Source organism: Crocodylus porosus, unplaced genomic scaffold, assembly GCF_001723895.1.
Source record: "Crocodylus porosus isolate Cpor-Errol unplaced genomic scaffold, CroPor_comp1, whole genome shotgun sequence".
Lineage (NCBI taxonomy): Eukaryota > Metazoa > Chordata > Crocodylia > Crocodylidae > Crocodylus > Crocodylus porosus.
Genome location: NW_017728943.1, coordinates 35,375,922 through 35,401,658, shown reverse-complemented (window position 1 = coordinate 35,401,658; position 25,737 = coordinate 35,375,922). Strand labels below are relative to the sequence as shown.

Genomic DNA, 25,737 nt, shown 5'->3' with positions numbered 1-25,737 from the left:
TCCCATGTTGCAGCATTGCTTATACATGCCATACATGTACTTTATACAGTCTCTGCTGTGGAATAGTTCATGCAGTGTTGTCCTTAGTGACAGTGTCTCTGTAGCTAAGGAGGCTTTATTGCCTGGTACCCATTCTTTGCTTGTGAAATTTGGAGTTTGCAACCTGTTTCTGTCATGGGATGGAATTTGTGACCCTTACTGCAGGCTGCAAATCTGTCTTGCCTTGCCATAATCCCTTGGCATCCAAACTGCCTGCATTCTGTCCTCGCTGCAGGGAAGCAACAAGGGTAAGAACATGAGAGAGCAGCAGAGAGGGCTGTGGAGGAGATGAGTAGCATGCAGCTGCCCCCCTGCTGCCATTTGTGGGCCAAGCATGGCTTGCAGGCTGAAGGTTGCCAGCGCTTGCTATAGCATCCGAGTCTTCTAATTCAGCTATTTTTTCCCCCAGATATGTACTTATCCTTTGTAAAGTTTTACCATTTTCCCTACATTTTCTTTTGGAGTACTTGTTCATGATTCAGCATGGCATTTTTTTCCCCTAGTATGCATTGTGTAAAATAATAATATAGTGAGGCACAGAAAAAATGAAATTTGTTAGTTGGATGTATACTAGTTGCAGTGAAATGTTAAGTCTTCAGTAGTTTTACACATCTTTTTTCCTTATGAAATGTAGTTTAAGAGAATACAAAAATACTTGGAGCACATTTGGTCAAATGCAATAACTTAGTTACTCACTAGATGTCACAATATACTCGTACAATTTGTGAGGCATTTTGTTGCCAGACAGAATATGCAGGTTTAAATCTAATAATGCATTTCTAATGTTCATAACTTCATGCAAAGATGTATCTGATCTTCCCATTGTTCTATGCCTGAAGGGACTGGGAAAGCTTTCATTATTTGTAAAAACAGTGAAGACATGTAGAAGTATGGCCTTGTTGCTATAATTAATGACAGAGGTTTTTTTTTTTTTTTGTCTTAGTCTTTTGTTTTAGGATCCCAGACTCTTCCAAATGAGAGAGGTTATGGTTAGATTAAAAAAAAAAAATCTCTGTTAAAGGCTGGCATTATACATATAGTCTATAACGTAGTTTTTAAGAATTAACTTTTATAATTTCTTTGGGAACTGTTATTGCTGTCCTGAAACTTTCTTTATAGCAAACCTGGCTTTTTGCTTTTCAGATACCAGTGTGTTAAAGACCAACCTACCCAAGTAAGGGCCTTTGTGGGTTGGGGTTTTTTTTAATGTATTAAGACATAATGGCTTGTTCTATCTTTCTTTTAAATATTTACTCCTATCTTTTTCCGTTAAGAGCTGTCAGGTGTCAAATTGGATACTTGAAAAAAAAAAAATAATTGTGGGGCTTTCTCTTGAACCTTAAGATTTGTGGCTTTTGTTTCTAAATTGACGATGTGGAGAGAAGCTTGAAACTTTTTATTATTTTTAAATACTGAGATTTCACTTGGTGACTGCGGGAGGTAGCACTTGAGGAGGGGAAAAATAAATACTGTGAGAGTTACGATAAAATCAACATTGACAGTACTAAGATGCCACAAACTACATAACCAGAATCAAGCTGTTCTGGCTTCCAAGAACTATCTGACTTAAATTTTTTTGCTTAGTTTTGATCGAGATGAAACTGTTTTGTATTAGAAATTTAGGTCACTGTACACTTTTTTTGAGACACGGTGATTTATTTCAGCTAGAAGGGCACCCTTATATTGGTGCCATATTGGATCGACACCAGTACAAGGGAAATTACCAGTGCCAATCCAAAGCCTACACTGGCTTTTTTAGCCAGTGTGGCCGACTTTTTTTTTTTTTTTAATGTCACCGATTTTTAAATACAATATGCCTTCTGGGCAGGGTTTCCAGATGCTGTGTGCATGAGCCCAGCTGCAGCATGCATGTGGCCAGGAGTGTAGCTGGGCTACATGGAGAACAACAACCTGCAGATAAGTCTGTAGAGGGGAGGGTGTGTGTGTGGGGTGGGTGGGGGAGCAAATTGAAGCCCCCTGCATGGTGAGGGTGGGAGTGGAGCTGCGGGTGGTGAATGGGACCCTGGAGCCAGGGTGGGGAGAGGGATAAAGCCGCAGGTAGCTCATCCGGGGCGGTGTGGGGGGGGGGGATGGTGGCTTCCTGTCACTGCGCGCCTCCCCAAGGTGGGCATGTGCCTCCCCAGACTTGTGTGCAGGGTGGAGGCAGGCTGCCTGCTGTGGACTTGGGGCTCTCTACCCTGCTGCCTTTGCCGTGGGAACAGTGTGCTGGCCATGTGTCTCCAGCCTGTTCAGTAGCAGTCGCAGCAGCAGTTTGTGCTTCCTTCTTGCCAGATGGGCAAGGGATGTGTGGCAAGTGCGCGACTCCCAGGGCAAAGGCAGCTGAGTGAGTGGAGAGCCCTAAGCTCTGGGCCCCATTCAACTCTGCTACTAAAAGTGTCCCAGTACTTAAATGGTAGTAGCTCATTTGGCAAGGTTTAGTTCAAGCACCACTGCTGCCATTTTTAAGTCCCAGGACACTGAACCCCTGGATGTGCTGCCCGCAGCTCCATCCTGTTCCCTGCCCCTGTCCCAGTCCCTGCCCCCCCACACTCCTTCCCTCCCCCACGTCCCCTCCACAGACTTACCTGCAGGGAGCTGCTCTCCATGCTGCCTGGCTGCACTCCTGCAAGTTGGTTATTAGATCAGTATCAGCCAACATGCCTGGTGAATAAACGGCTGTTGGTATTGGCCAGAAAAATCTTTATCAGTGCATCCCTAATTTCAGCGTCACTTGGAGACTGTATAATGATAAAAACTTGGTTTATGTAAAATCTTGCCTCATTTATATTGCTTTCTTAACATGTAAATTTACCACTTGGGTAAACCATGCTGGAACAAAGCCTTTAACCACAGAACAACAAATGCGTAAGTAGCCATAATGTAAGCTTTTTCATACTGTCCTGTTGGTTGAATCTGGCCCATAGAGCACTTCATCACTTAGGATGGTAATTAATTCTTGGAATTCTTGTTTCTTGGAATTATGCCTATTAGTACAGCTGTTTCTGTACAACATATTGGAATACTCAATAGTCTTAAATAAATCCATAATAAAAATGCAGAAGGTGCAGGGGGACTATTTCATCCTACTTTAGTACTAAAAGTAAACTCTGTGGAAATAATGAATAGCAGTGTAAATTATAGTTCAAATAGCATCTGTGTTTAAGCTATAAACCAGCAACTCAAACGAGTTAAGGTAGCTACCAGTATCACCAGAAATGTTTATTCATAGATCTTATAGACAAGACCCAGTTCTTCAGTTTGTTTAAATCAGTGGTTCCCCACCTCACTGGACATGAGGCAACTCTCCATAACTGTTGTGAATTGTGGCACCTAATTTGAAAAACAAATTTATATACAGGCATACCTCGTTTTATTGCCCTTCGCAGATATTGCGTTTTTTACAAATTGAAGGTTTGTGGCAACCCTGCGTCAAGCGAGTCTGTCGGCGCCATTTTTCCAACAGCATTTGCTCACTTCATGTCTCTGTGTCACATTTTGGTAATTCTCGCAATATTTCAAACTTTTTAATTATTATTATATTTGTTATGGTAATCTGTGATCTTTGATGTTACTATTGTAATTGTTTTGGGTTGCCATGAACCGCGCCCATATAAGGCGGCGAACTTAATCGATAAGTGTTGTGTGTGTTCTGACTGCTCCACCGACCAGCTGTTCCCCCATCTCTCCCTGTCCTCGGGCCTCCCTATTCCCTGAGACACAACAGTATTGAAATTAGGCCAATTAATAACCCTACAATGGCCTCTAAGTGTTCAAGTGAAAGGAAGCAGCCATCAACATTGAGGCAAGACCCTCCACCAGCAAAAAGATTACGACTTGCTGAAGGCTCAGATGATGATTAGCATTTTTTAGCAATAAAGTATTTTTTAATTAAGGTATGTACATTGTTTTTTTTAGACATAATGCTATTGCACACTTAATAGACTACAGTATGGTGTAAACATAACTTTTATGTGCACTGGGAAATCAAAAAATTCGTGCGACTCGCTTTATTGTGATATTCACTTTATTGTGATGGTCTGGAACCGAACCCGCAATATCTCCGAGGTATGCCTGTACTACAGTGCTTGCCTTCTTGTAGAGCGGCTAGGCCATAAGTATTGAGGACTGGTCAGTCAGGGACAAGCTGGAGCCTGCCCTCATTTGCCTCTCCTCACATGTTGTGTCACTTTTTTAAAGGATTTTGGTGGTACCTTGGTTGTGAATTGCTGACACACAAAAAATGAAGCCAGCAAGAATTGAGGATTGAATTTATAGTTGCAGAACCACAAGCTAACTTGAATATATACTCTAAAAACAGTGGGGCCAAAACTGTGAGCACCATGGGCCAGATGAGTGCCATAGGGCCAGTGTGGCCTGGACCAGGCTTTATGCTATCTCTGACCAGCTAGAGCCCAATCCCAGCTGGCTGGGAGTGGCAAAGCCCCCAGTGGCCCAATCGCAGTGCATAGGGGCTGGGTTGGGGCAATATGGGGTACTGTCCCCACCTAGCCAGGATTGGGCTCCAGAGTTTCAGTGCTGCACCTGGCTGATCAGGATCAGGCCCTGCATGCCCGACAGGACCATAGCCCACAGGGATCCCCACAAGAGGGGTTGGATCTGGCTCACAGGCCAGGGATTGAGAGCACCCTTGCTCTAAGTATTTGGTCACAGTGGTGTAATTAGGGCAGGGCAGCTGAGGCGGCCACATATGCCAGTGGTAACCGGAAGTTACTGCTGTTCACATGTGGTAGTTGGCCAGGTACCTGGCCATGTCATTATGCCTCCTCTTGGTCATAATCACTTTTGGATTAGCTGTAATCTTACAGAAGAAAGTGATGTTTTACATCCATGGTGCTCAGCCTCTGACCCATGAGCCTGTGTCATCCAGCCCTGTGGTCTCTATATGCCTCCAGGAATTTGGTGGTGGGAGAGCAGTGGGATCATTTTTTGGACCCAGGGGGAGCCGTATAGGCTGGTTGACAGCTCTGTGTGCTACATCATGATGATGTGTGGTGTGGCCAGTGCATGAGATCAGTGGAGATCTGGCATGTGTGGCTGGATCACACCCAGTGACTGAACCCACATGCTAATCCTGCTCAGGACCTGACCCATGAACTGTCCCTATGCATGGGATCTGGTCTGTGCACTCCACTTGCTCAGCCTTTCAGCATCATGGGCCAGACATCACTGTCTTACACTGTTGCAGACCTATTTCAACTGTTTTATTTTAAATGCAGCTTGCCTTGTCATTGAAAACAGCTATCCAGAAATTGTGAACTTAGTTGCTCAAAGTATTTGTTTTTCTCAAGAGGCCATTTTTGAGATGTCTTTGAAAGCTTTATTTAATTAGGTTTTTATACAAAATTTTTGTTCCTACTGGTGAATGAAGCCTAGCTTTTTAAACACTTATTTGTTTCTTTACTGCTCTTAATTTTTAAAGATTTCTTCAACTTTGGGAAAGGTGCACAATTTCAGGATAAAAAATGATAGTGTTAGGATACTGTAACTGGTGGTCCAAGACATTCTTCTAGGCAGACCTGACAGAATGTCTTGCATTTGAAAGCTTGTTGAACTCTACCGTAACTATATAGTTAGTCCAATAAAAGATGAACCTAAGAAATCCTTGCTTCTCCCAGAATAAAAAAACAAATTCAGTTTAAAAGTTAAAATTGAGAGAGTCTTAAACTAGCAAAACAAAAATGAAGAAGTAGAGATGTTTTGTATTTCGTGGTGGCAAAAAGGAGCTTAAAAAACAAAAACCCAACTTTAAATATGTATTTTTCTGAAAAATAAAACAAAAAGGCCATTGCACTTCTGAAGCCTGCAAATTTGAAACAAATACTTTTTAAAGGCAATTATTCTATTTTCTTTCAACTCTAATGCCATATTCTTAAGCAGAGTTTGATCTTCCCAGGGTACCTGTTGCACAATAAATGTTACAAATCATGAGCTCTTTGCCAGGATATCAACATGTTTTCCTCTTGGGTCATAAATAGGGTAAAACCATATTCCCTTTTGAACATCTTCCCTTATTTCTTTTAATTTATTTGTCTTTTATCATTCTTTTGAAATGCCACATTTAACATTATATTTCTGAGGAATACACACAGTCCACAGTAATGTCAGTCATTATTCTCTATCATCTTCATTTACATTGATACCTTTATACATTGGTATAATATCTTTTTTCCCCACTTCAGTCAAAATTTTTGATCAAAGAGAGAATCTGCTGTAAAAATGAAATAAGAAAACCCACTCATGTCCATTTTAAACTTTGCTTGCATTAATTCCCTGAATATGCCAGGGAGTTAACTTTCTTGCACAAGAGTCAAAACATGCAAATCTTAAATTTAAACATAGGATAGATGATTATTTTTAGTAGTTTTTTAAATATATTTAGATATTATAATTGGTGATTTAACTAGTAATGATATTATTTACATTAAATACTGCATTATGTTGGTGATAAGTTAATGTTAAAGATAAATGCCAAGCAAATAGATTGGGCTATACAAATTTCTGGTCTGAAAGCTCTAACTGGGTTTGTGGGAGCTAATACATTAGTTCTGTAAAGATGCATATCTCCTAACAAAATCCTCTTAACACTTCCTTCTTCCTAGAAACTATCCAAGAATAAATTGTTTATTGTCATACCCTTTCTAACTCCCCCCAACCTCTCCCCTTCTCTCTGAGGAAACTTCTGCTGAAAAGCATTTATTAGACCTAATCTTGCAAATACTTACACAAGTACATGAGTTAACTTATTGATTTTAGTAAGATTACTTGCATCAGGAATAAATGGCTGCAGCTTTTGGGAGCGTGGTGCTCATGTTCAGGCTGAGCTGCTAATAGAATGGAACATTGGGGTGTGAAAATATTTCTCAGGAATCATCAATTAAAGTTAGCATGCAGTGTTTTGCACACATCAAAAACATTTATTTTTCTGCTGCATAGGTTAAATATCATATGATAAAAAGCAAATGGGTTTTAGACCATGTAAATCTCAGGCTGTCTTAGTGACAAAAATTGTTGGTTTTGTTTTTGTTTTTGTTTTTTTTTCAAATCATCATAGGAGTTTGTATCCCATTCTATTGCTCTTTTAAATTTCTTCAATATATAGCACAAAGCCATAATATGAATTCTGGAAAGTGAGTTTGAGTAATATCATCCAAAGAAGAATTTTGGAGGAAATGCCTTGAATAGTTAATATGGTGACTTCTTCAGTATAAACCAGGGATTTAAAGATCTCTTCACCTCTTGTATATCTCATCTTTGGAAAGGAGCTTCATGTAGGGGTGAGGAAGAGTCAGCAAGTGCTTTTTATCTCTGAAAAATGCATCTGTACTAGAGATTAGATTTGCAAGCGGTGAAGTGAAAGGCTCAGTTACCAATTCTCTGATATGTAGGGGTTATGTGGAAAAGGCTGTACAACAGAATACAAAGATTTGTAGACTGTACTGTATGGTGAGTGATGCAAGGGTTAAATATTTATGTTTATCTTCACTGTTAAGTGAGTGAAAGGCAGAGATTTTAAACTTTTTATTTCTTCACATTTGAGTACTTCTCATTCCTGTGTTAGGCACAGGATTTCAAAACTGATGTGACTAAAGATAAATGACTAAGGATGTGTTTAAGTATTTTAAATAAGTGGCCTTACTTTTAGATCTGCAGAATAACCAGCAATTTTTTCTTAAGTTGGTAAGCTACTGCATGCCCAGTGGTCTGAAAAAAAAATCAATCTACCTCTTCAGGATAAATTACTAAATGTGTATTTAACTTTAGGAGGTGTCTGGTTCTGAAAATTGCAGTGGAAACATTTTAATTTAGCTTTTAGTATAAAATGTCATTGGGTTAGTTTTAAAAATGAGGATAAAGCAGATTGATAATGTGGATCTACTTCATATCTGAATGCTATGTCCTGCTGAAATTGTATTCAGTATGACCTTGTAATTTGTTTGTTTTGATTTGTTTTGATTGTTCTTGCTTTATTCGTTCCAATCGTATAAATTCTGCAGTCTGCTTTTGTTGATTCCCTTTCTTTTTTTCCATCCCTCCAGATTACAGATAAGCGAGTATCTAGGAAACATGCCATATTAGAAGTGGTGGGTGACCAGCTCCGCATCAAACCGGTAACTTAACTTCATGATTCTTTTGTAACAGCCAGTTTTCACAACCTACTTTATAAGATTCAGTTGACTTCCTGTGATTCTTACTGAGAACTCTTTAAGCAGATCATCAGGAATGTCTGATGCTGACTTGAATAACATGGTGGAATTTTAAAAAGCAATTCTTAGAGTGAAACTTACATTATGCAAAGACGTTGACATTCTCCAGACGTATTAGTATATTCACAAAGTGGGGATCCCTCTTTACAGAGACTGATTAGCTAAAAAACAAGTTGTGCTGGATCCAGGACACTTGACTCCTTGCCCCCTTCTTATTCATGTATCTCGAATACCATTTGGTGGCAAAAAACTCAATAATTTTGTTTATCTGCTAATGTAACATTGGAAGTGTCTAAAAGGAATAAAGCATAGTTCTGGAGGTGCTTGTCATGATTCTGTAGTTCACTGGGGGTCAACCTCTTTGGCAGGTGTACTACAACTTAGTTTTGCATCTTCCACAAGTGCTACTCTGATCCCCTTCCTCTGTCCAATCTGCTGTGCTGCTTTCTGTTCCTTGCTCTGTGCTCCCTACCCAAACTACTGCTCTGCTTTCTATTTGCTGCCTGATCTGCTGTTGTCTGTCCCCTCCCCTACCTACTGCATGCCACACACACAGGCTGCCTGTGTCACTTATGCCATGGGTGCTGCAGGTTAGCTACCCCTGCTATAGTTGTTATGTTTTCACTTTTAAAGCAGGGGTTTTGTGGTTTTTGGATGAAAGATACAGTATAGTTTTCCCAAACCATAAGAATTCACTCTGAGTTCAGAATCTATTGTTGTTAGTTTGCCAGTAAATCTGATGATTAAGTTAAGACTCTGCTAGTATTTTCTTTGACTTGAATCATTTCAATAGAATAATGTTGGGCTTATCTATGCTATATCAGTCACAGGTCTCCAGGGGCACTTTTACACATGCTCTGGGGTGGAGGTGTGGCATTTTAATTAGAATGGCTCTGAGAGCCACTTCAAAGTGCTGCAGCGTCTTGTCTATCAGCATTTCTGTGCTTCAAAATGGTGGTGGGGTGCTTGAACTAAAGCTTGTTTGACAAGCTTTACTTCAGGTGATCCTGCTGCCATTTTGAAGTGAAGGGATATTGATACAAAAGATGCAGAAGCTGGCTGAAGCATGGTAATTGCCATGTTCCAGCAGATATGATTAATTGAGCCTGCTCTGGTGCACTGAAATTACACCATGTTGGAGTAGCCTCCGCCCTTGTGTATAGGTGCCCCAGAAGACCAGAGCTAAGAAAGCCCTCCTAGAATCAGCTGATGTACTCCATATCATAAGCGTGTCTGTTAGGCTGTTCCAGACTTATCTTGAGCACCCACTCTTGTGCCTGTTGTCTCTGGCTGCTGTAGATAAGTCCATAAACTGCACTTTCTCTGTTGTTAAAATTCATTGTGATCTTGTGCATTAAGCTGTATTTGAAAAAAAAATGGTTTCTACTTAAGCTAAGCTATTAATGACCAAGCCCTATGGTTATGGATTACTGGCTAGCTTAGGACAACAGCTCTGGTATCTATTTAAGCAAGGTCACTATGACATCAGAGTTCAACAAATCATTGTTCTTCCTTTACACTATTTGCATGCAACAATTTTGTGGGTTTAAATGGCTGAGTTTGTACGAGGGAGAATAAACATGTTTCAAGCATTCTCACTGGTACTTGACCTTGTCACTTCAAGGATCTTGTGGCTGTACACCAGCTTGGAAATCAGTACTTGTAGAGCAGCTCAAAGCACTGCTGCTTTAGCTTCATTGCATGTTAAAACTGGTGCTATGAGGGGTATTGGCCAGATTGTGGGGGATCCCTGAAAGCACTGAGAGTTGGACTAAGCTCTACTTTCCCTTCCCTCACTCAGTGCCAGTTACATGAATATGACTTGCTAAACACATGGTACAATGGCACCCTAGGTGAGAATCTTGGGATGCCACAAGATCCTGTTAAGGGTTTTGCAGGGTACTGTGCAGTGTCACCATATGTGATGGGTGTACTCTGGCTCTCTTTCATGTTTGGTGAATCTTCCCATAAATTGGAACAATAAGATTGATACTACATGTTGATTGGTAGCATTATTTTTTAAACCAGTTTTAGTGTTTGTATAATAACTTTAAACTACAGTAATATAGTTAATATTGAGCTTGTATTGGCAGATTAATTAAATCATCTCTAACATTTTACCCTTATCACAATTACAACTGGGTTAAACCTGAAAAATTCAGAGTGAAGACTATACTAAAGAGATGTCTGAAATAGTTGCTTAGCTGTATTCTAAAATGAAACCATCGGAAATAAGACTTCTTATGTTTTTAAGTTTTTAATTTTGGATCACAAATGCTACAGTGCTGTGATTCCAGTTACAGGCATTGCATTATACTTCTACGGGCTTAAGGGTTTTTACAGTCTTTAACTGTCCCTTCCTTGCCTTAACATCTTTGGGGGTTTTTTTAGCCTTGAATAATTTCCTTGGTTTTTACTGTTTTCCTTTGGAAAAAATTGAAGAGACAGCTAACGTCTTGAAAGTTAGTTGTAAACTGACCTTAATGAACTTTTTGTCTATTACTAGTGAATTACGTTTTGGTTGCTTTGTTTTATTTTTGAAATAATGGTTTTAGTGCCCCGTATTTTAACAGTGAAATTGAAGTTGTCATGTATGAAGATGTATTAAGATTTATCATGTATAGATTTATTATTGAATTCTTTAGATAGCAAGTATAAGCTACACAAGAATTATTCATTCTTCAATGACATTTGTTTGGCTTTATAAGTTACCAAATCTATTTTTTTTCTTTTTATTATTTTCTTCTTGTGTTTCTTGCTGCAACTGAATAACTGATAGTAAGTCAAAAAGGAAAAAAATGGAGTGTTTTGTTGCAGTTAATGAGGAGTGCTTAGAAAAGAGAATGTGCAAATTGGAGGGCAAGTTCAAACGATTTTTTCTGCTTGTGCCTGTTAATGACGTTACTGATTTCTATAATATGCATTAATTAATAAAAACATTCTCTCCAGCCGTCTTGTTTTCAGAAACTTTTTATCCATTATGTATATTTAAACATCATCGGTATTGCAGGTAACACTGCAAACTTTAGTTGTAGGTTTTTTTTCAGGTTTATAGGTATATACAACAGCCTACAATACTAGAACTTGCTTACCCAAATGATAGTGGAATGAGGCCCATACATTTTCTTTTTACAGAAAAGTAGCCTCAAGAGTTCTTTGGGCTACTGCACATAAAGGCATTCATTTTGCTTTCCCCTCTTCATTTGTTAGTAACTGCCTAATATTGGTCAAAAGTGCCTTTTTCCTAAGTCTGGCCTCTGATCCCATGTGGTCCAAGTGGCATATAATCACTCAGCTTTGTGACCAGCTCGTGAAATTAACAGATATATCTAGGAAACTTTACCAACTTTTCCAAACTTCTCAAATGTGGAATAAGAGGGAGTAGATTAAAAAGTGGAAGTTCTTAGGAACTGCTCTGAACCAGGTAATTTATGTAAAAGATTCTACTAAATTTGTAAGCCTCTAAAATGTATTATGCAATTTATATGGACTTAGCTGGGAAATTTTAAACCATTTAAACAAGGGGTGGCCAACCAAACCCGGCTTCATGTCTCTGGCCCATGTCATCTGAGATTTTTGGGCAGCCTCATGGGCTGTGGCCCTGCAATTATGGGCAGCCCCACATTCCTTGTCTTGCTCATAGGTTTAAACTTTGTTTGGTTTTTTTTCCTGTTCCCTTTGAACTGACTGTATTCCAGAAATCCAAAGCCAGTTTTGTTTTTCTTCAGTTGTTACAGGCTTGTACTCTGATCACACAGCCAGCTGAAACAAGCTCCTATGTGCTTGTCAATGTGTTTCTCTCAAGGCATTTACTGTTGCTGAACTCTGGACCACCCTTAGTCCTATTCCAGACAGGCGGTTCGTTTCTGTTGCTCTTCTCTGCAGTTCTTTCTTTAGTTTCTTTTCACTCCTGACTGGTAGCTTGATGCTGCTGTGATTGATCTGTCTGCTTTATTATTCCTTTTTTGTGCGGCTGACAAGAGACCTAACTTTTCCATTTGTTACAGGCTACTTGGCAACATCCTTTTTCCAGCCTGCTTGTACTATTTGTTTTAAATGAACTCGCAACAAATTGAGGTAGGCTGTAAAAGCAAAATGTGTGTCCCTTGGGGGGACACTTTTTTGAACACGTGTCTTGAAGTCTCACGTGCAGTTAATTTTCAAGGGGTGGAACCACACACTATATTTATCTGAAGAGCAACTAATCTGCTCAAAAACATGAGTAGCAAACAAGGTGAAGTTCATAACTAGAAGAGCCCCATTATCTGTCTGCATAGATAGCATCAAAAGCTACTTCTTCAGTTAAAAAAAAGTTGGTTTCATGTTTTCACCAAGTGGTGGTGGGGGGAAAGGAGTTTCTGCTCTCTTTTGATATTTTATAGTGCATTAAAAACCTGGGGTATTTTGGTGATCGTGGCTGGATCAGGGAATCTGCTAGTTTTTACATTGGGAATTCCGCCTTTGTCTGGAATAGTGGTTCTCAACCTTTTTTTATAGCTGGACCCGTTTGTAAACATTGATGGCCAGTCAGTCTTGACCCAGTAACTAGTTTAAGTAGAAAATAACCTCCTGGCCCTGACCCAAACCCCCCCTAGCCTCACAGTGTGTGGGGCTAGGGGGTGAGTTTGTGGCTTAGGAAGGGGTGTATGGGGGATGGGGGAGGTGGGAGGGCAAGCATCTCTTGCAGGCTAGAACTCTGCCAGCCTGCAAGGGAAAACCCCTGGTTTCCCACATTTTTCTCCTTTTAAAGGAGAATCCATTTTAAAAGTTTGTTGATCCCTTTTTAAAGTTTGTTCATGACTCTTTCATACATTCTTGCGATCCACAGGCTGAGAAACTATGGTGTGGAAAATTCTTACTGTGGAGCTAATGATGTGATGCTGTCATGAGAGGCGAGAGTGTAAAATCTGAGCAATTACAAGGATGCAATTTTTGATCACCATTTTTTTTTATTTAATTGCAAATCCTGTCCTTTCACTATTCAGCTGTTCCTATTGTCATGTCATTGCTTCACTAGTTTTCCAGGCAATAGGCTCCTTTGCTAATGTAAAACAAGCAGAATCTTCCTCCCTATCCATTTCATTCTCCATTTATCTGATCTCCCTAAGATGAAAGGTACTATGCAGATCGATGTTGTAACCATCTCTATGTCACACTTTTAATCTAAACCTTGTTTCAACAGCAATTGAACTAAACAGACCTTAAAAATGAAGAGTCCTATACTTTACTTGGAATTTTAATAGCTTTAATTATATGTATATATGATATTTTCAGTGAATCTTATTGGTACAGCATTTTGATAGTATGCAGCACTTCACTGCAGATGATTGCACCCATGGTAGAAAAGACCAGATCCATGTCCTGAAGGGCTCTCAGTATGAAATAATATAGCATGTGGATACTGCCAATAGACGATTTTATAAGAAAAGTAGTCTGATACAGTGTGATGAGACTGCCTTGGGTGTATTAGTTAAGAGTCTTACGGGCATTGAGGGTAACATGAAAGTAGGCAGACAGAAGTCTCTTTAACTTTTGACTGGGGTTTGAAATGATCTTTATAGTCTAAAGTGTCCCTGATTTTTAGAGCAGTTCAAATGTAGATTTTTTTTCCTTTTTCTTCAACTTGCCATCTGTGCAGAGAAAAATACCAGTATTGGCTAAGTCATGTAGCATTCGATATAGAAGTGATTATCAGGGTGATGTTACTAATCTGCTGCTTAAGTTTCATGTGCAAGGTGTAACGCAATCACAGGTCCTTATTTAACTGATAATTGAATTCTATATATCTGTAATCTTTGCCCTTTACCTCTTTTGCAAATTTATAACTATCATAATCATCCAGACTGATTAAATTTATACACCCAAAATGATTCAGTCTGGGCTGGCAAATAGCTGTTGAACTGAAGACCTCTGACTTGAAGCCTGCTTTCATCCTAGGAAATGTGCAGTGCTTTTAAAAAAATTTTTATACAGTATTTCCTCCAGTATTTTTAGACTGCTCTTATTCATCTTTTTCAAACATCTGTAGCTTGTTGGTTTCATGTTAAAAGTAGGAAAAAACGAGAATAGGTAAACTTTATTATAAAAAAAAAAAAAATCAAGTTCTAGCAGGTCTAATAAAACAGGGTAATTGTTAAGGATTAATAACTGTTGCATGAAGGAAGAGTTAAATTACTCTTTTAAATTACTTGGGCACTTCATGACATATGACTAATTTAACTTTTATACTGATTGAAAGCATGTTACCTTTTTCTCATGTCAGTAGAGTTAGAGTGTACCTTTTAAAAAGTATATGGATAATTAAGTGTCCTACTTTGTTCTGCAAAGATGAGACATCTGGGTGGGGGGGAATCATTAGTGGATTTTCTTAAGCAAACCAAAATCATATTGTTAGGCCATTCCCTAAATCATTAGCTTGTCTTTATGAATTTGCATATTTGTTATGTCTGTCACTAAAAATTTTAAATCAGGGCTGTTCAGCTGGCAGTTTGTGGTCTACATGTGACTCTCAAAGGGTAAAATTATGCATTTCTTCTTATGCAGGGAGAGCATAGAGTGTGATGGGAAAATAGAGAGTGCACAGTGCAACATGGTGGATGGAGTGTACCTAGTGTGTGGCCCCAGGGACCCATTGTCATCCCCCCCACCCTTCCCCCAGTGCTGCCTGAGAGGAAAAGCTTCAGTCACTGATTTGATTCAGTGGCCTAATCTCTGAATCAGGAGACCCATTAATCTTTCTGAATTGAATCGGAAGTCTCCAATTCGATTTGGAGAGATTCGACGATTTGGCCACGGACATGGCTTTATATGTTTTTTTTCTACACACCTTGAGGTATTGAGGTGGTGGGGCGGATGGAGTGTCCCACAGGAGTGTGGGGGGGTGCCCCACATGCTCAGTGGTGGACCCAGAAGTGGACCAGAAGTACTTCCGTTCCACTTCTGGATCTGCCACGGGGCGTTTTCCCCCTCCCGGCTTGGCGACTGGTGCTTCCTGGCCAAATTGAATTGGATCAGTGATCCAAATCAGTTAATTGAATTACTGTCCCCTGAATTGGGCTGAATTTGAATCTGAATTGAATACTGCCTACTTTGCACACCCCTAGTGTGTAGCCATTGACCACTTAGAGTAGCAGTGGGCAAAATATGGTCTGTGGGCTGGATTCAGCTTGCCAAGGGATTTTGTATGTCTCGTGCTGGGTCTCTTGGCCACATGTAGCCCAGGTGCATGGCTCAGCTTAGGCTGTGGTGCATGTGGCCAGTCGCGCTGCCCCATGGCACACAGCAGGGCTGGGATGGTATAGTGGCTGGACTCTAATTCCTGGCAGCCCCAGCAGTGGTGGCACCTTCTAGCAGCTGCTTCTGGTGTTGCCACCACTGTCAGACTTGGCCTTGCTGCTTGGGCACCCTGGCCCATCAACTCTGAATCCATCGCTGGGGTGCCAGACAGACCAGGCAGGTGAGGTCTCCATGGAGACCAGCCAGGGATCTCTGCAGGCAGTGAGCACTGGGCCAGGCAGATGGGATGGGGCCGCAGGTGGATGGGGAGCAGCATCCAGGAGCAGGATGGGTGGGTGGGGTCCGGGGGTACAGCTGGTGTTGCATGATGGGATCACGGAGAGGTGACAGTATGGGGCCATGCCCTAGGGCAGAGCCGTGACCCACTGTCCACACATCCCTGCAATGGCCACTGGTACCATGGACAGGGGCATGCTGGGAGCACATCACGGCTCTGTCCAGGGCCCCGGCCCCATGATGTCACAAAAACCTTCACATCCTCTCCTCGGATGCCATTGCTTGCTCGCCTGTGGCCCCATCCCATCCATTTGGCCAAGTGCACCCTGCCCATGTGGGTCCCAGGCTGGTCTCAATGAAGACCCTGGGGTGACATCTGGATTACTGGGTAGTGACAGCATGAGGCTGGGCCTCAGGGCAGACCCACTTGCGGAGTTTTGGTGAACTGTTGCAGGCCAGGGAGAGGGGGTGGTGCTGACCCAGCTCGCAACAGCTCATCAAAACTTTGTAAGTGGCCCTCTGGTGCAACTGGTTGCTCATCCATGATTTAGAAGTGAAACATCCCTGATTTAAATAGGTACAAATTATAGTCTGCCAGCATCAGTTACAGAGTTGTAAGAGGACAATTTAAGTGGCTTTTTATGGTGCTGAGCAATTGTAACAACTATTCTTTCTGTTTTGTTGATCAGTTTTAAGACTCACCCATCCATTTAATTCTGTCAGTTTCAGAAGGACTTCTCGCTTGAAAATCTATAGTAAAAAAGAAATTTTTTGCTGGCCAAAGGACTCGTTCTTCCTAGCCTATAGGATGTTTCTCTCTTTGGTATGCAAAAGCATATAGCAGAGACCCTGAGGTGTCTTGGATGTTCAGAAATGTGGTTGTTAGGAAATCTGAGTGGGACTAGAAAGATCCAGAAATTGTTAGTCTGTAATATCTGAACTTATAAAATGGGTTACTAAAGCAAACTTTATAATTAACTCTTTTGCAATTTCCCCAAAATTAAATCTTAGTTAGATTTGTGTTGTAAATTTGGGGGTAAGATAATTTGTTCATGGTAAGTAAACAAAATGAATCTAAGTGAACATATCAACTATTATTATAACTGCTCTTGAGCAAGTCTCAGTATTTTCACAGTGTTTGGCACAAGGAGTAGTAGATTTTGTTTCCAATATTATACTTCATTATTATTTTATCGTACCAGCAGCCATTCTAAAACCGAAGTAGAAGAGTTAATTACATAAAAGCTAGGCTGCTTCATGTAAGATCATATGGCAGCTATAGTGAAGTAAACTATATACCAATGCTGATCTTTTTAATTGACAGGTCCATGTAAATCCTTGTTTTCTTCAGTCATCTGAAAATGGTGACCTATTACCACTGGAGACACATGAGTGGCACTCTCTGAACCCAGGTGACAGCTTTTCCCTGTTAATAGACAAATATCTTTTCAAGGTCCTTTTTGCTCACTCAGATGTGGAAAGTACACTAAGGTAATGACTCCTAAAGTAGAAAAATGATAGTATTATATTAGTAACATAAACTTGTCTTACAGATTTTTACATACAGCAGGTCTTGAATGAATAAAACTTAAATGTAAAAGCCTGCTTAAAGTTTTTAAAATATTGTTCTTATAGTACTGAATAATTGGGGAAGGTTAATAATCTGTACAAGAGATTTTGCTTTTGTGTTCTTGGTATTTCAATAGGTCAGGTTATAAAGTAATATCTTAGGCAAGAAAACTTTGCTAATCTTGCTTCCTGGATTAAGTATTTAATTGTTAGTGATCTGATGCATGGAATGAAAGTATTATTTTATCTGTTTACACAATAGATGTTTTTCCAAAGGCATAGTGTCCAAGTCCCAGTGAAAGCCTGAGTGGTGTAAATTATGAAATTATTTATCTGTCTTAAACAATATTAGAAGCAGTATGGTATATATAGAAATAGAAATCTTTATTGGTAGTGGAGCACCGTTTATGTTAAAGTAACCCCTTCTACTTAGCTTCCTTATGCATATAAGTTTCCATAACATTTTAGAGGAAAAGATAAACTGTAAAGGCCATTGACCCAAAGATCAGATGATTTGAGAAACTGCAATACTTAAACTGATTAGACATTTTGCTTCTGATGGTTCTTATAGTCACCAAAATGACTATTCTTAAATGGCAACTCGCTCTATTTCTAGGATACTACATACTTTCTAAGTTGTGGAGAGGACAGAGCTAGTAGTGTGGCAGATGCTAAAGTAAGGTGAAAGAATTGTAATGATATTTTAAAGTTAGTAACAGCATTTCAAAATTTCTTTGTACACTGATGTCCAAATTTTGGAAAAGCTTTATTTGCTGTTTTTATTATATACAAACTGCATTGAAACATCTAACAAGGCTTCTAATTTTGTTCAAAGCAAAACTTAGTAAAATTTGAAAATGGAAACAGATCTTTAGTGTCAGATTTCAGTTCAGGAGAAAACTCAGCTCTGTACTTCTGCACTTTCAGCCTGTGGTCAGGTATCTTGTTAAATTATTAATTTATAAAATTCATTCATTCATTCACTTTATTTTAAAAAAATAACAATGATAGCATTGTAAGTTAATATCTCTAACAAATAAATTGAGGCAAAACCAGTTTGCTATTTGGTTGGTAGTACATGTAAGGGAAAACTAAGTTTTACTTTATGTATTTATATAATGTATGTAGTATTAATCTGTGAACCAAAAGCAGTACTAAATTGAAGGGCTACCTTCAGGTAATCACATGGCTCATCCCCTAGGTGTATTTTTGTACTATGCAGTAACAAAGCAGGGGACATTTATTCTAAAAAAATTAAAATAAAAATATATGATAAATGTAATGCAGGTCTTTGTAGTGGAGGTCTTTGTTGTTCTGTTAAAAACAAGTATTAGCTTTATTATGTTATTTGGATGAAAGTATTTTTAAAGTCTCATGGTGAACCTCAGTAGATATAAAATTTAAAATATTTTTCCCTAAAAGATGCATTTTATCACACCACAGGAAAAATGACAAGGTTAATGTACAAGAACCACTGAATTTTCCTTCAAGTGTTGATCCTGTTGAGATGTCATGTAGTCGAACGTGTGCTAATAGTGATATCCAAATAGAAGGCTGTTCCCAGTTGGAAAGAAAAGTTGAAGTGCCAAAGAACGAAATGGCTTCCAAAGATTCAGTGAGTGTCTAATATTTTCTCCGATACTGTGACACTTGTTTGTATTTTTAAAAGTACTGTATCTTGCTTCTGTTCTCTCACACTTGCACACGTATTTTATAGACTAGCGGAAGGACCTGTTCTTCTCTTACATCATTATTTTTGTATTTGCAGTGTTTGTTTATTTTCAAATAACTTCGTACAGCATATTTAGGTTAAAAATATTGTTTAATTTTTAAAGAACATAGTACAACATAGTTAATATTGAGCAGCGCTTCAGGTGAGATCCAGATGAATGATCTTTATTGTAGAACTTCTTTGTAGACAAAGTTTATGGTGCTTCTTGTTGGCACTAGCATACACAACCGTCTTTGACTACCAACTCTGGAGCAAGCCACATATAACTGTCTGTGTGAAAAGCATTGTTCCCTTAAATAGTCACTGGAAGCCCCAAAAAGGGTCAAGTGAAAAATAACTTGCCTAAAATTTTTTCTCAGGTGGTACTTAGTGATTTTGGAAGGTTGAGTAGATAGGACCAACCATTCTCAAGTTATAAGTGAACAGACATACATGTCATTTTATATATAGCTATAATATAAATTATACAGTAAAAGTTCTGTTAACTGGCATCTTACAAGCCGACATGCTCAATTAACTGGCATGCTGGTTTGTAAGATTAAGTGAAACCGGAGGCGCCCACCGTGGCACTTCGGTTTCTCTGAGCCCTCACGGCCCGGGGCAAAGCAGCCTGCGCTGCCAGTCCCTCAGGCCTGGGGGCCTGTGCACAGAGGGGCAGCAGGACACCCCCAAATTATTGCCTGATGTAATGTACAATTCAATATTTATATTCTGTCTAAAAGCTTTTGAAGTTTACACTCATGTAGCTAAAACTGTGGTTATGGTGTTCTGGGAATAGGTCAGGGAATAAGATCTACTTATAGTGTGTATACAGCCTCCTACACTTGTCCTCTTACAGCAGGGGCACGCAACATTTTTTGGCCAGAGTGCTGACAAAACTAAAATGTCTACCTTGTAAGGTGCCAGAGTGCTGGCATGTCACAAAAATAAAACTAGGGCGGGGAGTGGGGGGTGGAACATGGCAGGATGAGAGCAGGGGTCAGGCGGGGAGCAGAGGCTGCCCCAGGGTTCCTCAGACTCAGGCCACAGTAGATGAGCCCAGAAGCACTGAAGGTGGGGCACAGCTGGCTCGTGCAGCTCCACGGGATGGGGCGCAGCCACCCTGCCTGTGAAGGGATGCTTCCTGGTTGGGGCAGGACTCTGGGCTTAGGGGACTTCCTTCTTGGCCTCTGTGCATGCTGGGTACAGTGTGAGTGGGAGCTGCAGCTGCTGGCTGTTACCCCGGTCTCTGAGTACAGCTGCTACAGTGGGTGCTCAGGGCCGAGCCAGCAGTGCAACAGCTCTGTGCAGTGCCTGCCCCGGCTGGGTAAGGCTGGGGCCCAGGCAGGCTGGGGCAGCTGTGGTGGCCGTTCCCACGGTCCAGGGGGCTCCTGTGGCCAGGCCCTTGCACCGGGGATGGCTCTGCCCTGCTTGCACTGTGCCTAGCATGCAGGGAAGCCGATCCTGGCGAGGGAAGCCCCCCAAGCCTGGTGTCCTGCCCCAGCCAGGCAGCATCCCCTTGTGTGCAGGGCAGCTGCAGTCCATCCCTGAGGAGCTGTATGGGCCAGGCCAGACCCCACCATGGGTGCTGCTGGGCCCCCCCACCTGCCCAGCCACCACAGCTCGAGCCTGCAGAGCCCTGGGGCAGCCCCCACTTCCCATCCAGCCCCCACCTTCCTAAGGACCTGACTTGGCTGACTTGCTCATGGTGCCTGCCCGCCCTCAGCACCCCAGTGCGTCCCCACCTGGGTGGGACAGGGTGCCTGCCTGCCTGGGCCCAGGGCTCTGCCACCTGCTGGAAGCCTCCAGGGCAGCAACCCTACACAGCACCTGTCTCGCCCCAGCCCTGTCCACCTGCAGCTCCCTCCAGGGGCCAGCTGGGCTGAAGGGCGCAGCCTGGGAGCAAGGGGGAGTAGAACGCAGACAGCATCCCTGCCTGTATTCTTCTGGCTCCGCCCCAGTGCCTCCTGCAGTGGTGGGACTTGTGGCTGCACGGGAGAGCCCAGAGCAGGACTTAAAAAACCCAACCAAACGAAACAATTTTCTTGCATGCCTCTAGGCGTGCTGGGAAAAACATCTCTACGTGCCACTAATGGCATGTGTGCCGGGGGTTGCTGACTCCTGCTCTAGAGCTTTGGAGGAGTTCTCTTCTTGCATCCAGGTGAAATGTCTGATCTTCAGGTGCTGAATTAATTAGTATGAGAGGTTTTTTTAATCAGTATTATTTTTAACTTCTACTTTGGTTCATAATTGGGAAAACCTTGCATGCTAAGGAAGATGCATGGGACAATTTTATATAGAGCAAATCTTATTTTTCTTAAGTAAAATAGTTGAAATATCTCCTTTAATAAACTCAGATTTCCAAAAGAGATATTTCTCTCATTGGTAAACAGAGGTTATATCAATCCAAAAGTGTAAATGTGGCAGTAAATAACTGTATATATAAATTGGCAGCATATTTGCTTTAATAGAAGATGACCCTAATTAAAAGATGCACCCCCCCCCCCAATAATTAGATTCTACATATGGAAAACTTTAAAATTTACTACAATTATCCAGGTATAGAATCTAATTTATTGGAGGCTTGCCTTGAATTTATTCCCTTCCCATTGCTAGAACAAGAAAAATAAATCTGGAGAGTCAGGTAGCTTCTTTGCTTTCTGCTTCCCTCCAACTTTTTTCCCTGGCAGCCTCTTCCCCCTCTTCTTGTCAAACCTTAATCCTCCTGATCACATAAGTGAAGAGCAAATTTGAGAACAATAACCTTGAAATTAAACATGACTCTAGTATTGCATATAGTACCCATGACCTTAGTTCATCCAGAATTGATGTATGTTACCTTTTTTTGAAACTGCTGCAAGTTTTAGCATGGATACTCCATAAGAACACTTTTGAGCAGCACTTTGCCACCTACTTACATAGAACAAACTATGCATGATATTAGTTCAAAGCCAAAAGCTTGTGATTTTACCATGTAGTTCGTTGAGCTGGGCCCCACCCGAGTCAACAGAATTTCAAGCCATGGTGACCTCACAGCTCAACAGTGCTGTGTGTATGTACTCCAGGTACTTCACATATGCTTATTAGCCCCCTTTCATGGCCGGAACTAGGTGTTATAGAGTAATAAAAAATGAGGATTGGAAGGGACCTTGGGAGGTCATCTAGCTCAACCCTCTGTTCAAAGCAGGACCATCCCCACCTATATCATCATCCTCCACAAGGCTTTGTCCAGTCAGGTCTTAAAAACCCCCAAGGATGGAGATTCCACAACCTCCGAGGAACCTGTTCCAGTTCTTTATTACCCTTCTAGTGAGAGTATTTTCCTGCTATCCAACCTAAGTGTCCTGTGCTTCAACTTGAGGCTATTGCTCCTTGTTCTGTCATTTACAACCTCTGGGAACAGTCTAGCTCCATCTTCTTTGGAATTCCTCCTCAGGTAAATTGAAGGTTGCTATTAAATCCCCTCTGTCTTCTCTTCTCCAAACTAAATAAGTCCAGTTCCCTCGGCGCCTCCTCAGAAATATTGTGCCCCAACACCCAAACCATTTTTGTTGCCCTCTGCTGGACTCTCTCCAATTTTTCCACATCCTTTCTACAGTGGGGGCCCAAAACTGGGCACAGTACTCCAGATGTGGCCTCAGCTGTAGCCTCCCCAGTGCCAAATAGAGGGGAATAATCACTTCCCTCTGTCTTCTGGCAACACTCATACTAATGCAGCTCAGTATGTCATTAACTGCCTTTGCAACAAAGACATACTGTTGTCTTACATTCAGCTAGTCCACTGTAACCCCCAGTCCTTTTCTCCAGTTCTGCTGCTTAGCCAGTTGATCCGCAGCCTGCACCAGTGACTGATAGTTCTGTCCTAAGTGCAGGACTTTGCATTTGTCCTTATTGAGCCTCATGACATTTCTTTTGGTCTAACCCTCTAATTTGTTAAGGTGTCTCTGAATCTGAGTCTTACCCTCCTGTGTATGTACTGCTCCCCACCCTGCTTAGCCCCAAAACTTTGTGTCATCTGCAGACTTGCTGAGGGTATACTCCATCCCATCTTCCTGGTCATTTGATGGCCCCAGGATCAACTCCTGGTGCACTCCACCTGATACTGCCTGCTAACTACCATTGATTACTCCCTTTGAGCCCAGTGATCCAACCAGTTTTCATCTACCATGTAGGATGCCTCCATCCACAGAGCTAGTCATGTCATCATAGAAGGCAGTCAGGTTGTTCAGGCATGACTTGCCTTTGGTAAATCCACACTGACTATTTCTGATCACTACCTTTTCTTCCAAGTGCTTAGAAATAGATTCCTTAAGGACCTTCTCCATGATTTTTCCAGGGATTGAGGTGAGGCTGACAGGTCTGTAGTTCTGCAGATCCTCCTCCTTCCCTTTCTTAAAGAAGGGCACTGTGTTGGCTCTTTTTCAGTCATCTGGGATCTCTCCCAGTCTACAGAAGTTTAAGGGTAACAGCCAGTGGAGCTTCAATTACATCAGCCAATTCTCTTAGCACTCTTGAGTGCATCATGTCTGCCTCTGTGGACTTGTACACATCCAGCTTTTCTAAATAATCCTTTAACCTTTTTTTTGCCACTGGAAAAAATTAGAAATTTTAGAAGAGGATTTAGAAATTGGATTTCTTTTAGCTGAAATTTTAAAAAGCTGGATATATACTCTTAAACTCCTCCTTGGTTGTCTGTCCAACCTTCCACTTCTTGTAAGCTTCCTTTTTGTGTTTTAGTTCATTGAAGAATTCTCTGCTAAGCCAAGCTGGTTTTCTGTCATATTTGCTTGTTTTCCTGTGCTTTGGGTTGGTTCTTCCTGTTCCCTCAGTAAAGTTTCTTTTTAAAACACAGGCAGCTCTCCTCCCTCAGCCTGGCCTCCTGGGGTCTTGCCCATCAGTTCCCTGAGTTGAAGTCTGCTTTTCTTAAGTCTGGGGTCCTTACTTTGCTGCTCTCCTTTCTTCTTTCCTTGGGATCCTGAACTCAGTCATCTCATGTTTGCTGCTGCCCAAGTTGCCATCCCCTTCTACATTCCCCACCAATTCTTCCATTTGTGAGCAACAGATCAAGAAGAGCACAGCCTGTAGTTGGCCTCTTCAACTCTTGCACCAGGAAGTTGTCCCTAACACCAAAAACTTCCTGGATTGCCTGTGCACTGCTGTATTGCCTTCCAGCTGATGTCAGGGTGCTTAAAATCCCTCATGAGAACCAGGACCGGTCATCTGGAAACTTACTGTAGCTGTTTGAGGAAACCTTCATTTATCTCATCCTTCTGGTCTGGTGGCCTATAGCGTGCACCAACCATGATGTCATCCTTGTTGCTGTCCTCTTTGACCCTAATCCAAGGACTTTCAACAGGCCTATCTCCAATTTCATACTGGAGGTCTCAGCAATCATACAGCTCTTTTACATAAAGTGCAACTCCTGCTCCTCTTCCCTGCCTGTCCTTCTTGAACAGTTTGTACCCATCCATGACAGTGCTTCAGTCATGCGAGCTATCCCACCAAGTCTGTTTATTCCAATTGCATCATAGGTCTATGAGTGTGCAAGGACTTCCCATTCTTCTTGCTTGTTTCCCAGGCTCTGTGCATTTGTGTACAGACACCTGAGGTAACTAACAAATTGCCCTACTTTCTCAGGAAGAATGAGAGCCTTGCTTGTGGTTCCTCCAGGTTACCTGCTTCTTCCCTTACCTCAGGGCTCTGTGCTCCATCCTCTGGTGATCTTAGTTTCAAGCCCTCATCATTAGGTTAGAGAGCCTGTCTATGATGATGCTCTTCCTTTCTTCCCAGGTGGATCCTGTCTCTTCCTAGAAACTTTCCTCTTGGAACAACATCCTGCGTTCAGAGAACCTAAAGCCTTGCTGGGGACATTATCTGTGCAGCCAGCCATGCGTTGATCTGCAAGTTGCAGCTGCTCCTGCTCAAGCCCTTCCCCTTGACTGGAAGGATTGAGGAAAATGCTACCTGAGCTCCTTTCCCCTTCACCCTTGTACCCAGAGCCCTGTAGTCAGTCTTGATCTGCTCAGTCACCCTTGGCAGTATCATTGGTGCCCACATGATAGTAGTCAGAGGGCTGGAAGAATCTTGGTAATCCCACAGTGACATCTTGGATGCAGGCTCCTGGCATGCAGCAGACCTCCTGAGACAACAGGTCAGGCCAGCAAATGGATGCCCCTGCTGGAGGAGGTCTCCAACCACCACCACCCATTTCTCCTCCTCTTGGTGTCAGTAGTCTCAATCTTTCCAATCATGGGGATGCCTGGTCTGGTCTCTTTCCATCAACAGAATGTGCTCCTGCTCCTCCTCCTCTTCTGTTGCTAGGGTTCCATTTGTTCTGCAGGCAAACTGCTACATGTGGAGATGAAGACTTCCACCATCCTGGGAGTTCATGTTTTTTTTTTATTCTCTAGCACTGCCTTTGGCAGTCCTTCCCTTGCAGTCGTAGATGTCTCCTCCAGCATGGAATCGATTTGAAATCCTCATGGTGGAGGAGGCTTCAGAGCCTTGGTACCTCCCCCTGTAGCCTTCTTGCTTTGTCCATGAGGGACACCACCAGGAGGCACTGCTTATTTCATAGATTTCATAGACATTAGGGCTCGAAGGGACCTCGGGAGATCATCGAGTCCAGCCCCCTGCCCAAAGGGCAGGAAGTCAGCTGGGGTCATAGGATCCCAGCAAGAT

The 25,737-nt window shown here is 41.7% G+C and overlaps 1 protein-coding gene across 2 annotated transcripts in view; it reads left to right on the top strand.

Moving 5' to 3' along the window:
• APLF (aprataxin and PNKP like factor) overlaps positions 1-25,737 on the top strand; it is a 94,910-nt gene that overhangs the window by 5,936 nt on the left and 63,237 nt on the right. Inside the window, exons 2-4 of one of the 2 annotated variants that reach the window (XM_019549144.1) lie at positions 8,097-8,168; positions 17,101-17,267; positions 18,789-18,960. In XM_019549144.1, coding sequence (XP_019404689.1) covers positions 8,097-8,168; positions 17,101-17,267; positions 18,789-18,960 — 411 coding nt within the window. The remainder of the gene's footprint in view (positions 1-8,096; positions 8,169-17,100; positions 17,268-18,788; positions 18,961-25,737) is intronic. The other variant, XM_019549145.1, reaches the window with a different exon arrangement.